Source organism: Sparus aurata, chromosome 11 (assembly GCF_900880675.1).
Source record: "Sparus aurata chromosome 11, fSpaAur1.1, whole genome shotgun sequence".
NCBI classification, from domain to species: domain Eukaryota; kingdom Metazoa; phylum Chordata; class Actinopteri; order Spariformes; family Sparidae; genus Sparus; species Sparus aurata.
In genome coordinates this window covers 33,437,458-33,453,574 of record NC_044197.1, presented here as the reverse complement: position 1 = coordinate 33,453,574, position 16,117 = coordinate 33,437,458, and the positions used below count along the sequence as shown (strand labels likewise).

The 16,117-nt window shown below is 38.9% G+C and overlaps 2 protein-coding genes across 3 annotated transcripts in view; both read left to right on the top strand.

Annotated features, from left to right (window-relative positions):
• The window catches only part of sass6 (SAS-6 centriolar assembly protein), an 83,514-nt gene extending 76,955 nt beyond the window's left edge, over positions 1-6,559 (top strand). For both annotated transcript variants that reach the window (XR_003986019.1, XM_030434157.1), the window contains 3 exons: positions 3,530-3,633; positions 3,879-3,958; positions 6,128-6,559. Coding sequence is in view for 1 of the 2 variants with exons in the window: in XM_030434157.1 (XP_030290017.1) it covers positions 3,530-3,633; positions 3,879-3,958; positions 6,128-6,180 (237 nt within the window). In the remaining variant the exon portion in view is untranslated. The remainder of the gene's footprint in view (positions 1-3,529; positions 3,634-3,878; positions 3,959-6,127) is intronic.
• Positions 6,560-10,236: 3,677 nt separating this feature from the next.
• pde6d (phosphodiesterase 6D, cGMP-specific, rod, delta) overlaps positions 10,237-16,117 on the top strand; it is a 29,527-nt gene continuing 23,646 nt past the window's right edge. Inside the window, exon 1 of the mRNA XM_030433464.1 lies at positions 10,237-10,563. Coding sequence (XP_030289324.1) covers positions 10,514-10,563 — 50 coding nt within the window. The 5' untranslated portion in view covers positions 10,237-10,513. The remainder of the gene's footprint in view (positions 10,564-16,117) is intronic.

Here is a 16,117-nt window from a genome sequence, read left to right as displayed (position 1 = left end):
CGGGAAAGTGATTCGGAAAAATGTCGGCGAAGGAGTGCTACGAGTCCGAGAGGATTAAAAGGGGATTTCTCCAGAGGTGGAGGGATCAATATACCTGGCTGAACCACCGCGACGGCGTTATGTATTGTGAAGTATACGACTCACACAGAGAACTGTGAGGATGTGATTCACATTCGTGCTGTGATTCGTTCATGATTTGCGAACCTACTGCACACAGAGAACTGTCGCTGAGGACGTGATTCTCGTTCACGCACTGTGCTGAGAGTGGCACTGTGTCACTCACCCACTCACTCAGGGCAGAGGCGTTGATTTACATTCAGTAACCGTACTGCTAAAATTAGCGCTGTGTTGCTAACATCTGTGTAGCATCATGTTAAGTGATTTTACGGCACAGTAAAAGTCACTCACGTTCGCAAACGTGATTCTCGTTCACGCTGATTCAGTGACAGCACGAACGTGATTCACGTCCTGGCGTCCCTCGTTCACGAACGACCTGCTGAGGACGTGTATCAAGTTCGCGCCGTCACTCACGTTCACGAACGTGATTCACATTCACGCTGATCCAAGTGACAGCGCGAACGAGATTCACGTCCTCAACAGGTTGTTCGCGAACGAGGGACGCCAGGACGTGAATCACGTTCGCGCTGTCACTCACTCATGATTCGCGTCGCTGAGGACATGATTCTCGTTCACGTACTGTGCCGAAAGTGGCGCTGTGTCAGTCAGTCACTCACGCACTCAGGGCAGAGGAGTTGATTCACGTTCAGTAACCGTGCTGCTAAAACTAGCGCTGTGTTGCTAACATCCGTGTAGCATCATGTTAATTGATTTTACTGTGCACAGAGGACACTTTCACCGTGTAATAATTTTAGTGCATGTATACCACTCAAAGCAGCGCTGCGTCTCCCGTGAATGACTGTGTACTATAGTCCGTGAACGTACCGTCCCTCAGTAAGTGAACGTGAACCTCAGGGCTGATAAATGAACTGAATGACGGATCGTTTGGCTGCTTATCAGTTCAGGGAGTTGGAGAGCACTGAACGATTCGGTGAACAAATCTTTTGAACGAATCATTTTAATGAACGGATTCTAGAGATTCAGTACAGTAAGAAGAACTGCCGTCCCATTCCCATCACTATCTCTGGCCGCTTTAGTCTGCGCTCTCTGCAGCTGCCTCCTCTCCCCCTCCCTCTCCTGTTGCTGCTTCAAACATGACACCGGCTTTGGGTCTGACCAGCTGATGATTGGCTGTTCTGCCTTAAGTCCTGCCTCTCTTGCTGTGTTAGATTTATTGTTCAGCTCGTGCTGATGATGCGGGAACTACAGTAAAATACCAAATAATAGCCGGGGCATTTATTTGTTTCAATCACTTAACAGACCGGCCGTTTATTTGGGACAGGCGTTTAATTCCTTCCTCACAAAAATCCGAATGAAAATGTCACAAACTGAGCTTCTCTGTGAATTCTCTGGCATCCTTCTGGGCACAACACGTGAAAAAGGCGAAGAAGAAAAACGTGCAGTGTCAGTGGTGACGTCTTCTTCCTTGATGTTTTTTCAAAATAGATTAGACTCTGCATTTATTTGGAACCGGTGGTTATTTACCAAAATATACACCTGCACCCAGCGTTTAAAGGGGACCACAAGATGTGTTTTATAATGTTTTTATGTGTTTACAGCTGCTAATGAATGTAACGCTGTTACTGTGATGATACATGACAGTTAAATATTTAATCTGTCCATAATAACCACATCCTGACATGTAACTATGATTTTTGATGTGTACTAATAATAACAATCATGGAGACAAAAAATTAACAAAGAATGCAGATCATGATAGGAAAGCTGCAACTGGCAGTGAGCTGCTTTCTTTTCTGTTAGCAGTGAAGTGATGTACTCCATGACAGAACATTATAAAATATAATGTATAAAATAACATTTAATGGTAAAAAAAAGTACAGTTGCAGTAGACTTCTATTATAAATATGCAGCATATATATAGTTTATTATTATTGTTGTTATTATTATTATTATTATTATTATTGCTACTATTTTTCTGCATATTCTTGACTTTGAATGGTAGCTGCTGTAAAGCATTTCTGTTTCTGATTCATATATTATGCAGTCAGTTGTCCATGTTTAAAGTTTAAAGTTACAGATTCAATATTTAAGTGTCATTTATCATCACAGTAACAGTGTTACATACGCCGTCGGGATGGTTCAGCCAGGTATACTGATCCCTCCACTTCGGGAGAAATAATGGTACTGTTTGTACAGTGCTTTCAGAACATCATTCACCTGAAAAATGGTAACAGAAGTACAGGAGTGAGAGAAATGATACATCTCAAAATGTTAAATATGTTGTAATTTCAATTTTGAAATTTTAATGCTTATTATGCAAACCCGTATTACTTTTTGCCATCATTGCCAGATCATACTGATTTTGCAGGGACAGACTCTCTAAACAATTAAATGGGAACAATTTCAATAAGTAAGTCTTTTTTTAAAAAACAAAACAGTTATTTTCATTTTTTCGTTGCTGGGCCACTAAAATTACACATGGGGCCAGTAAAACTCGAATCTACTGGCCAAGCGGGCTAGTAAGAAAAAAATGTTATGTTCGACACTGTGTATATATATACATTTTTTTTCTTTTGTGTCGTTAGGTGTATCACACACAAACAAACACACACAGTTTAATTTTTGACCAGAATAGGCCTACCTCATAGGGGTGTTGAATTTAAATGTGGACCAAAAATATGTTTCGATTTGGATTATACAGACTTTTGATTATCCAGTTGGGTGTGTTATTGGGATTTTATACATTTTTTGTGCACAAATATGATTTTGGTAACCTCACAACCTCAGAGCAGACAAAGTTGTGTGCACCATCTGCGATCTCTGGGGCCCCCCTAGGGGGCACTGCCATAGTGCATCCTGGTGCTATGTATTCCCCAGGTAAGCGACACACCCAGCCATCCAAATGTTGTAAAAGAATTCGTGATTCGTCAGACCAGACCACCATTTTCCATTGCTTCGTGGTCCAGTTCTGATGTTTAGGTGTCCATTGTTGAGGCTTTCGGCGGTGGACAGGGGTCAGCAGGGGCCGGCCTTCGCTCCCCACATGCATCAATGAGTCTTGGCTGCCCATGACCCTGTCACCAGTTCACCTCTGTTCCTTTCTTGGACCACTTTTGATAGATACTGACCACTGCATATCGGGAACACGCCACTGCAGTTTTGGAGATGCTTTGACCCAGTCGTCTAGCCATCACAATTTGGCCTTTATCAAACTCGCTCAACTCCTTACGCTTCCTAATTTTTCCTGCTTCTAAAACATCAACTTTTAGGACAACATGTTCACTTGCTGCCTAATATATCCCACCCACTAACAGGTGCCATGATGAAGAGATAATCGGTGTTATTTACTGATCCTGACAGCGGTCATAATGGTATGCCTGATATTACATACAACTTTTCACCTTTTTACCAGCTATCTTCACTGAGTGGAGTTTTTCTGTATTTTTTTCAGGCAAACTTCTATCCTCAGACAAGCAAACCCGCTCTGTCTCCTGTGGCGGCTGCTGATGTCACACCTGCTGAGCAGCAAACAATGCAGCCAGCTAACAGACAGATGTGAGTCCAGATGACCTCCTCCTCCAAGTATTTTTTATACAGTGTGCTGGTGTAGGCATATACTGTGTGGAATACATTTAGTCTAAAGAGAACTTAGCATCTGAATGAGAATTATGTTTAATACTTTGTCACGTCTGCTTTTATTTTGTCTGTACAGGAATGTTGTTTTAGAGCAGCACTCTAAGGCCATAGAAAGATGCATGTTTAATTTTCCCAGTGCACATGTGTTTTCTTTCTGTTTTCAGTGGTCTAGATTCCAAGTACTTTGGGAGGAGAGATGATAGCATCCCAATCAGTGGTCTGTTGTCTGATCATCTTAACAGAGGTAAAACCACAATCATTTAGATCACTGCATGGACTGTAAGCTGTTTGCATATGTTTGGGGTCTCATGGTGTGTGACAGTAAGCAGAGCTAACGGATCTTAACTGGGAAGTAGCAGGGTCCTGTGTCTAATTGATCTGGTATCAGATCGGTATGTTGACTCAGGTACTTACTGATACCTGCATTTTTGGCATTTATACTGGTATTGGAATCAAAACAACTCTTTTGAAAAGTAATTTAAAAATGCCTTTATAATATGTTTAAAACAAATAGTCCACATCTAAATGTGAATTAATCAATATGGCCATTTAAGATGTTGAGAAATACCAGTCAGCATTAAGGCATATTCATAATTGTACAAAAAAATTGTCCTTATGATGTTTGTTATCAGTTCATCAATATTTTTTGATAAAAAATGTGTCATGTTTTAAAAAAATTTAACCACTGGCTTTTAAGAAATGTCTCCATTTGGTAGAATTGTGTTGTTCTTGTCAGAGGAGATTCCATGTTTATTATACCCCATCATTTTTTTTATCTGTTATGCCAAATGCAGTCAATTGTGCTAATGTGTTCATCTAGAAAAATGAATCTTAATGCATTTGTAAATTCCCCCGCAATCAATAGTGATTAAAAAAAGTGGTTTAGGAGCAACAGATGTTGACTCATTTGTTGGGAAATTCAGAAAAACACACTATTGATGCTTTGTAGTTAGATTTTTAAAATCATTTGTAACAACTTTAGTGAACATGATAATAATAAGAATGTTAAAATGGCAATAAAACGCTTTGGGCTGGTGACTCTGTCTAAGTCACCCTCTGGAGTTATGAAAACATTTGAATAACCTGGGTTGGAAAAATTCTTCATAGCCACCACTGAGAACTCATTCAAGAAATAGTATAATAATAATATTCAGTGTTTCCTCTAGGATTTTTTTCAGCAGCGGGGGCAGGCTCTCCGGGGAGCCGTGGCAGCGTAAACAAATGACACTTGACTGCAGATTTTACTTTTATGCCCAGCATAATCCCCCTTTTTATTGAATGGCTGGCATGGGGGGGGGGTGTTACGCTGTGCAGCATTCAAATGTTGATTTGTTATAGAATTTAAAGAATTGACATGTTAGATCAGTGGTCCCCCTTGCCTGTGTCCAAGACAAGCCAGGCCCCCCAACCCCAACCCGCTACACACACACACACACAGTTTAATTTTTGACCAGAATTGGCCTACCTCATAGGGGTATTGGTGATAATTCAGATTCAGAATACTTTATTAATGCCCCGGGGGAAATTGCTTTTGTACCAATGCTTCGTGCAAAGTAGAAATAGAAATACAGCATGAATGGAAACAAGAGATAAAGATGAAGATATAAATAAAATACTAAAATAGACAATGAAATAAATAAAATTAAATATCAAAGTAGACATAAAATAAATAAAATATTGAGTAGACATTAAAATAAAATAAGATATTAAAGTAGACAATAGAATGAAATAAAATAAATGATAAAATAGTAGAGTAGACAATCTGTTATATGTACAATATACAATGAAATGGTTGTAGCGTTATAAATGAAATGAGAAAGAGTAGTTATATTTTTTGTTTGTTTTATAAATGGCCAAATGAGTCCGAGCATTAGTGGGAGGAGTTGTACAGTTTAATGGCCACAGGTAATAATGACTTCCTGTGGCGCTCAGTGGTGCATTAAGGAGCAATCAGTCTCTGGCTGAAGGTGCTCCTCTGTTCGACCAGAGCATTGTGCAGAGGGTGAGAGTCATACTGCAGTATCATCCGCACCTTTGACAGCATCCTCCTGTCTGACACTGCTGTCAAAAGTGTCCAGCTCCACCCCCACAATGTCACTGGCCTTTCTGTTCAGCTTGTTGAGAAATAGCTTAATGAATGTAAATGTGGACCAGAAATATGTTTCAATTTTGATTATACAGAGTTTTGATTATCCAGTTGGGTGTGTTATTGGGATTTTATAAATTAAATGTGCAAAAATATGATTTTGGTAACCTCATAACTTCAGAGCAGACAAAGTTGTGCCCCTGCGATCTCTGGCGCCCCCCTAGGGGGGGCACGGACCCCAGGTTGGGATCCACTGTGTGAGACGATTGTACGGATAATGTGATGGAGGTTCAAAACATTTCCTTTTTTACATTTTTCTCTTTTTAGAGATTCCTCAGGTAACAAAGCCCTCCGTGACTTCTGCTTACTTCTCTGCATGACGCAGACCAACATACAAAACGAGGTGGAAGTCAAACCATCCAAACATCCCCATCTGCGGCATGTTATGAGCCCAGGTCCAAAACTGTTACTGGCCTGCTTTATTGAATAAACTTGTTTTCAGTTGTTGCATTTTTAAAATTATATGTGCCAATTGTCTTCACCTCAAGCTTGCTCTGTGTGTTTCAAATTAAATCTATTAAACTTTATTTCCTGGTAGTTTCCATGGATCATGATGAATGTATAAATGTCTTAGTTATTCTGTTTTTCCTGATACAGTGTATTCAATTTGCCATGATTAAGTGTTTAGTTTATGTTTTTGTTTCTGTAGTATTTTAGTGATGAAGTGTTGGCATTAATAAACAGCTATTCAATGCTCAATGGTGTTCACAGTATTTTCCAGTATATCTGCTGAGTTTTTATGCCTCTGCAAGGGCATTGTGTTTTCATGTTGTCCATGCCATTCTTACGAAGTCCATATCTCAAGAATACCTCAAGGGAATTTCATCAAATTCGTACAAATATTGTCCTGGACTCGAGGATTATCAGATTTAGAGGTGGATTTCATCGTTCGATGTTGAGCTTCAGTTCCCGTCAGTCAGTCCGGCAGGAAGAATCGTTCCTGTTGTTCGTTCATTCATTCGTTCAGCCGCGTTTCCGGTACAATGTCGTTTAGCTGTGAATCATATAATGCATAGGTTCTCAGCTCCTCGTTCTAAAACAAATGTGCTAACGGTCAACATAACACTGTAGTTCAAGGCAAATGCATAGCTGCAACTTCATGATAATGTGTATGTTTAGACAGCACCTATTCACCTTGACATTAAATTGACATGTGTTGAAGGTAAGCCAAGGGTGACTGACCGACTGAACGAGAACGATGAGCTACAAACGAAGTGAATTTTTTTTTTTTTCCATGGAAATGGTTGTTATGCTTTCCTGTATTTAACGACAGTGTCCTAGACTCAGCATACGATTGGCTGGCTCTCAGTCCTTTGCACCACTCTGATAACTAAACAGTGAACAACACAGCGACAAGTCTGTTGGAACAAAAGAATGAACAAGAGAGAAGTAAAACGTAGAATCAGTTCGGTTTGTTTGCGTTAAAGAGTCATTCCTCCGAACTGATTCATTCGCAAATGAACCATCTTTAAGCAGATTATATTTTGGTGGCCAGAGGACTTAGGTCACTGTGACCTCAAAGAACACATTTTTTAGCCATAACTCAAGAATTTGTATGATAACTACAATGACATTTTACATAAACGTCTGATAGAGTAACGTGATGATTTCATACGTAACATCATACAATGTAATCTTGCAATTGATTGTCATAGCTTCAAAACAACATTTTTTGTGGTGCACAGTGATCTCATCTTGAGGCTCCAAGGAATATGAAAAATGTGTCATATTGTTGGTTTTGTTCTGTTTGTCTAGTTTACGATTTCATTCACGAAACCACTGATGGTACGGTTTCAATTCTTGTCATCGTTGAGGTTGAATGCTCAACCCACAGAGCATCAGCAAGAACCATGACTGGTCAAAATCCTTTGGCCAATCAGAGCCACTGCTGCTCCATGGGTGGGAGTTAAGTTTGATTTTAGGTATTTAGCTATGTTGAAATGAAAACAATCATGATGTGCTGGAACTAAACTAAAGAAAAACTAAACTGAGATAGTCCCACAGATGAATGGAACAAGAACAATTTAAAAAAAAATAAAAATGTTTTGCCTCCACTAAGGGAGTTAACTTTTCAGTCGAGCTGATTGGTTTGTTTGTCAGGAGGATTACACATCCACTGCACTGCAGTTCTTCAAATGGCCACTTGAGGCTGGCCCCACAAGCAAGTACCCATATTAGCGCATGTTAACATGTCCAACTTTACAGCAGAAATGAACATGTTGTAAACATGGTATGAAAAACGGTTTTGGTCTCTAACTGTTGGGGGGGGCATTTTTATCAAACTCATATAATTGTTTTAAGGCTTAAAGTTAATCATGATTAGGGGCGAGGTCGCTTTGAGTCACAGCTTCCTGCTGAACTTCACCTCAGAATAACAACAAAACTGTTGCCATATTTTTAAAGGTGGTTAGAACTCAGTGTGAAAATTTAAGATGGACAACCCAGCTCCTCATGTTGATGGCATCCTGTGACTGATGGTGGTGATATTTTTTTTTATTTCCCAAACATGACTTGGAGATTGTTAGGCTGTTTAAGAAATGAGTGAAGGGTCACATGTTGGTAATTCCAGCTTTCTCTGGAAGAAGCATATGTACACTTCTGCTTAAGTGACACGTTAATCCATCAGGCCTTGTGTGTTAAGAAATGCATACACTAACAAAATGAGAATATCTTTCTGTTCAAAGTGTACATTTTTGTGCAGTTGCAATTGTAGCCCTTATAAAACTAAACAAATTAAACAATTGTGTGCATAAAATTTTGGTAGAGTTCTGCCTAAAGACACCATTACAGTGTGCTTGTTGGACCAACATCACTTAGTAGTTTTTGATGAGATTGCCCCAAGATAACACTTTTTTCCTCACTTTTAGAAAGTGATAGAGAAGTGTGATGAGTGACAGAGACACATCAGTTGATTGTAAATCATCACTGACAGTTTTGAGAATGTGTGGTTTGGAAAATGGCTTGATCAATAGCACAGGTCTGAAGTGCCCTTGGACAAGCTGGTTTGGCTGTTTAATTGGTTAAAATGATGACAGTAGTCATTTCTACATAGGAAGACTTTCACAAAATGAATAAACACTATGGGAGAAAGCAGTGTATACAGCTTATTGTGATGAATGAGTGCAGCTCTCAATGTGTTGTTGTGTTTACGTTAAGGTATAGTTCTGCCATGAATCACTGTGAGAACAGGAATCACACCCTTGTCCAAATATAATGTATATGGACATAATTTTTTCATATGTACTCTCACTTTTGTAATCTCAATCTCATGGAAATGTTTGGGCTAACACTGGCTTTCAATGTGTATTTAATATATGTCCTTTTATTGAGCAACCTTGACATGGTTTCCTCTTTCTTTACCACTCCTGGTTCTCTTCAGCAGAGAAAAGCTCAATTCATCTCTGTGGTCTATGATATGGTCTGTGCCTCACAGTGAAATAATCTTGGCAAAACATTCAAGTAACTGTGACACTGGCCATTTACATACATACATACTTACTTACGACTTGGTATCTTGTGAATTTTTTGTAAGCTATTGTGATAATCTTATCCATAATATTGAAAAAAAAAATAGGATTTATTTCAATTATATTTTGTATCATTAAATTGAATATACAAAGTAAGTTATCAAAATGTGGTAAAAAGTACAATTTATGCCTCTGAAGTGTAGTAGAGTGGGGGCAGATAGGAGCAGATAATGGACATACACTGCTGGACTTTACATTAGGTTATGGGAATACTCCGTCGTCACACCGAAATTAAACAGAATAGGCTAGAGTGTAGGACATTCTACGAAAAACGTACATTATCTGTTAGAGTGAATACAGCTTGTATCATCCGAAAAATGTCTAAAACTGAATACATGGCTAATTTCTGTGAGGTTTTTGAAGGAATATGTTAATAATAAGCTTCGCACGTGTGTTTTCTTGGAGCTATATCATTGTTAACTGCCATTTTGTGTTCTGGGGCATTAATAGCAAGCTTAAGTTGTTGACATTCCCACCAGATGATTAAAAACGTGAAATGATACATACATTCCGTGAACAAATAGTATTTATCGGCTAACTGTCCCCATATGGCGGCGAGATCATAGTGGCGTAACTCATATTCAGCTGGTGTAGCCAAATACCGTTCAAAAAATATTCTCAGTTTTCGATCCATTAACATAGTTTTGATCCTGTAATAGTTATATTTTGGATTTCACATAATATGCCAACGCACTTTGTGAATGTAAAAGGAGTGGTTCACGCAGCTGTGGCCCCAGATGACAATCTTTATTTCACATTGTCAACAAAGCCAATCAGACTTCAGTGTGTGCGGCGTTGCCCCTGGTGACGCGTCTCTATCCAGTTTAGTCCCTCCCATGCATCTCATTCTCGGTCTATGGTTGGCTGTTTGGAGTTAGCTTGTGCTTTTGACTGGCTAAGATAGCTGCCTGTTAGTTAGCTATGTATATTAAGCTGATTAAGCGGATCAGACTTAACCTGCAGTCCAACAATAAAGAGTTAAGTACACGTAGTTTATGCTATTTCCAGGCACCCGTTAGCTGGCAGTGTAGTTAGCTAACTAGTTAAGCCAGTATATCAACTGCAGCTTCGCTATTTCAACAGATCTTGGGTTTTCTGTCAGGAACGAAAGCAGACGATTCCTGAAATGTCTTCAGACGAAGACAGGGCCAAGGAAATTCTGAAAGGCTTCAAACTGTATCCTTTTGCTGTTAAACGGTTTGGTAATGTGTGAAGTTGAGACACACAGTAATATGACAGTGGTTATTACGAGACAAAGTAATTTAACGTTAGCATGATGGTAGTAGCATCTTGTAGTTGCTGCTAAGACTTGGTAACGTTACAGCGTGGTTAGCAGGTGTGGCTAACGTTAACATGACAGTTTCGCCTTATTCGATGACGTCAGCTGCAGGGCTTATGTTTATCCTTATTTGATGCGACAGAAGAAATGTTCCTGTAGTCACGAACCTGGTTAATGCACTTCTGAATCACGGCTGTCCAACTAAAATAAGTAGCAATGGCCCTGTGGCTGTTGCAACGTTAGCTGAAACGTTCAGTATCGTATAACGTTATCGCAACAGATGCATGCGGAGATGGAGATGATGTTAATATTAACGTGGGTTATCAAATACCAGTCGATGTATTTCCGCCTTGCTTACAATCTGAAGTATAATGTTGTTGTTATTGTCCTTGAAACGAGCGTTAAGTTTGAATCATCGCCTGTTTGCTGTAACGTTGTGATGGCTAAGTTATATAACGCTATGTGTTGGAAGTTGTCAATCCCAGGTGTGTACTTGTCTTGGATGGCAGCCATGCTGTACCTTTGTTGATAGACCAACCAGCCTATTCCGTGCGTGTTATCCTAAAAAGTCCTGTACTTCTTATATTGTCTCGACTATTTTCTGTTTGTATGCTGTGTCTGACTGTAGCCCAGTAATGCTAGATCACCAGAGGCCATGCACTTGTTTTTATTGTTGAGTTTGTTTTGATGAAATTCAACATGTAATGTTGTTCACCAAATTTAACAAGATATGTGTTGTGTTCTGATAAAATGTCAACAAAAGAAATGATGATTGTAGGTCATGATTGATTGTGAGGGCAAAATAATTTTCATGAAAATCATGGAGATTTCAGTAATTTAAATTATCTTACTATATTTCCAATCTTAATGATAATAATAGATTCACATGGATTGTTCAATAGAACTTACCAGTTGACTTATCTAGCACACTAGATGGCTATACTGATTGGAGGAATTACAGGCTTTTCTTTGGCTGAAGTATAGAATAGAACCATAGAATGTGAGTTAAAGCTAGCAGCATGGCTGATGAAGAACCTGTGTCAAAGAGAACCATCTTAAATGCAATATTGTGTCTGCCATATTATTGGTGTGGCCAGATCCACCCACCCCTGGGATCCTGCAATAGAATCAGATGGAATACAACTGAATACCTCACTGACTGCTGGCTCACACTCACTTACTACTGCCACACTACTGTACACTTACCTGTAATACACCGATTGGCTGCAACAGTAAAGCCAATGACAGACAATTTCAATTACATTGATCACTGATAGCAGTGCTTGCCCAACAGCACAGTACCCTGCCACACCACAAAGACTGCTCTGCCATGACTTAAGGAATGTGACAAAAAGCCTGTTCATAACGTGTATATATATGTGACCAATAGTGTGTATGTATTTTTGTCATACTTTTAAGATGAGATCTATGGATTATACGCTGTATATAATGTCTTGCTATAAGCATTACTTGTACTGTCTGCACTTTATATTTTATGCCTACATGTGCCATTGCTGCACTGTTTATTGTGGCCTTTGTATTGAGCCAGCTTATTCAGGTCAGCTCAGCATAAAGAACTGACTTGTATGGTTCCGTAATGACTCTTTATTTGGTGCCATTTCTGGTTGTTACAGTTCAGCCCAATTTAGCAATGCTTTGACCTATGATGGCTTTTTGTTTACCTTATGTCACCTAACGTATTCAGTGCAATTGCACTAAAACTACAATTTTCAAAATACCATAATTCTCCATTTGGTACTGAAACTTACTTTTTAACACTTATATTAAACTTTGTCTTGAATGTTGGTATCCAGCAAAACATGCTTCGATCTTAATTTTCTCATAGTGAGACATTTTTGGAACTTATTCGGTCATGTATGCATTTATTTAAATAAAATATTAAACAAAAAATGTATCTCACATGTGAGCCAGCTCCCATAATTAATTAAAAGGAGCTGACTTGTTCACAAAAGAAACATCACTAGCTCTTTGCACTTGTCTTCAAACTGCATTTAATTGTTTCAGTACAATATTGCTGTGGTCTGTAACATTAAATTTAAATCTACCTAAATTTGATTTAATAATAGCATTTTTTTAAACCCTGCATATATGTGAAATGACCCAGAGATCTTGGGTTCTAAACCTTGAACAGCTGTTCAGTCCAAGCGTTATGTCATCCATGCATGGCCAAAACGTATGAACAAACGTGTATACCATGCATGCTGACAAACATTTTGAACACATCTGTATAAAAAAAACGATGTGGTTTACCTAACAGTGTCTGCATCCATTTTGCAGTATATCTGTTTATTAAGCCAATCCAACTTAGCTGAGAAGGAAAGTTTTATCTATATCGCAGTTGGGCACCAGCATCACAGATCAAAACAAATGTGTGCGTTGCTCACAAAAATTTCTTCATGAAACTCAGATCAACTTCCAAACTAGGTAGTGCAATATCAAATGTGAATAACCATTGCTTTTGTAGAAAATATAGAAATGGGCTCTCCAGTAACACAGACTAGCTTAAGGTTGGGCATGGCAACATGGCAAACTGATGCTTTCCATATGACTGTCTAGAGCAGCGATCCTCAATAGGCGGCCCCCGGGCCGCATCCGGCCCGCCGGCCTCCTGTTTGTGGCCCCCAAACTTTTATTCCTTTACCATGTGTTTTGGTTGGGTCAGCACGTGTGTCAACGATACAGAGACAGCTGGGTCACTCACCGCTGCGAGCGCAACTTTTAACTTTCACTTTCGTTTTCGGAGCAGTTCGCGTATTCACATTTTGCCAGTGGTAAAAGATTGAAAATGGCGTGTTTCCAACTAAATTGCTATTACAAAGTGAACAGTGAAAATCCGCTACTCAGAGAAATAGGGATTTAAAATTTGCATTCATTCTCCCTCTGACAGGACAAGCCCCACGTATCTGACAGCAATAACAGAGGCCAGACGTAGTTTAACTAATTCTACTCCGTCTCATCATGTATTTTCAAACACACAAATATTGTAACGGACGGGGAGTTTCTCCCAGCAAACACCCTTTCACTCACAGTGCCAAAATGTTTGTCATCCTTATTAAAACTCAACACCATTTAATCAAAGAACAAATGACGTGAATTAACCCACAATCATTTTACATATCATCTTATTCACAAACACATTCACGAACCATAATTACACCAACACCAACAGAATACCCAAGAGTCATTGCGCCACAGTCCACAAGGGGCGTTACAATATGCCAGGAGAAGCTGTGATGAAGATTTCCAATTTGAAACGGCATTATGAGACGAAGCATAGGAATTTTGAAGAGACATTTACTCAAAATTCACGATAAGCACAACACCAATAAATGCACTGAAATCGTCATATCAAGCTGCAAGCAGGATGCTTGTCACATCTATGTCACAATGAAATAAAATAATGCATGACAGAAGTGATGGACACAATGTTTGAAGGCAAACAAAAAGAGGAAATATTCAAATACGTATTTTAATTTATGTTAAAATGGAAATTACATTTTATTTTAGATCGTATTTTGTTGTTTAGAATGAAAAGGACATTTTGTTTTGAATATTCCGGTATTATTGCATGTGGCCTGACCGACCTCAATACATGGACCTTTGAGTTATTGAAAAAAATCTTTGTGGCCCTTTAAGATTTGTATTTGAGTACCCCTGGTCTAGAGTGTGTCTTTGTGTGATCATGTTGTGACTCAACTGTGGCATGATATACTTGCTCCAGTGGAGTGCCTCCTAGCCACTCACAACATTGCCACACAACATAAAATAAGCTAAGACTAAACTTTAACTTTAGCTGTTTGACTTGGAATTGAACTTGTTCCCCTTTCTCATCTCAGTCTGTACAAAGAATGAAGGTGTGAGTGTTTGTCAATGTTTCTTGGTTAGTTTAGGCATCTTGCTGTTGTGTGGTAATGCCTAAATCCATGACTTAGTGGAACAGGGATTTACTACCTTCTGTCCATATGGTAAAGCCAATGGAGGTTAAACAGCACATCTTAGTTTTTCTTTTCTGGACTTTAAATGTTTTACCAAATATTGCTACCATCTCTTACCCTGAAGTAAGAAGAACTCCTTAATCCCTTTTCTCTTTCATCCCCACTCACAAATTATCCTGCAATAATGAGGGAGACACAGGGCAAAATGGTTCTGTATGTTTTGTGTGTTTGTGTGCTACGCAAAAATTGTTCTGTTCCATGAATGAAACTACCGGTGTTGCAGTGTCAGACAGAGTGGCTTGTTTTTGTGTGATGTGAATTATAGTGCATTCTGCTTGGCAGTTGTAGTATATTAGGTGACAGTGAGACAGCAAAGTATTAGTGACAGTATTTGGGTTGGGCTGATGAACAATGTTTATCCATCGCTGATGGCTGGCAACCATAGACTGCAAAGCCCTGACCATTGTAACATTCTGTTTTAAAAGTAGAGTGTCCCCTCAGAGAGATGTTGTTTGTGACATGTGATAGAGGAAATGTAAATACATTTGTTGCTTACTCGGAGAGCTAACTCTGTGTCTCGTGTATCATTTTTCTAACTAAAATCAAAACCCAAGCCAAACCCAAGACTACGTTGGTGGCAGCAGGTTTCTTTCATTTCATTAAAAGATGCCCGAGATTTATAGAGAATGGAAAATGTAGCTTTAGGTCAAGGGCAAAATATAAACGACTGATTGTACTAATAATAAAAATATTTTTAATTTGTAAAGCACTTTACATGTAAACAATTTTCAAAGTGCTACAGGAAAAGCAACAATAAAAGAGAAAACATTAGTAAAACAAAAACACCTAAAGTCAGAAGCAACTTAGAGGTTATACGATCTGCTAAAGAGAAAGTTTTAAGTCCTTTTTTAAAACATTCAGCAGTCTGTGGTGCCCTCAGGTAGTCAGGGAGGCTGTTCCATAGACGGCAGAAAAAGAGGCGGCAGAACAGAATGCCCGGTCCCCTAAGGTGCGGAACCTAGTCCTTAATACTACCATTGTCATCAATGCTAAAATAACCTGTGTACAGAAACATGAAACTGATTTGCATACCTCCTAACACCTGTCTGTATTGAGACTTAGGAAACTTGACTTAGGAATGCTATTTCACTCTCTGAAATAATTTGATGGTAATGTGGAGATTTGTTGATAAACAAATTTAAAAAGATACATAAATGCCATTCATTATTATTTATTCATTTATCAAGTGAAAACAGCAAACCATTCTTATGGTTGTAAAATGATATTATTCTAGAGCAGACAACATTGTGGTGGTGTATTGTTTCTAGGCTAGGGTTGGAAATCTGTCTGTTCTTTGAGCCATTAATGCATCTTTAAAAATAAGTGCAGGCTAAACAGTGAGTAGCTTTTCACTGGGGGCTCATTAACTTGTATGTGTGTGTTCTGACAGATTCATGCAAGCACCCTGGTGATTTACACAGACACCCTGCAGCCA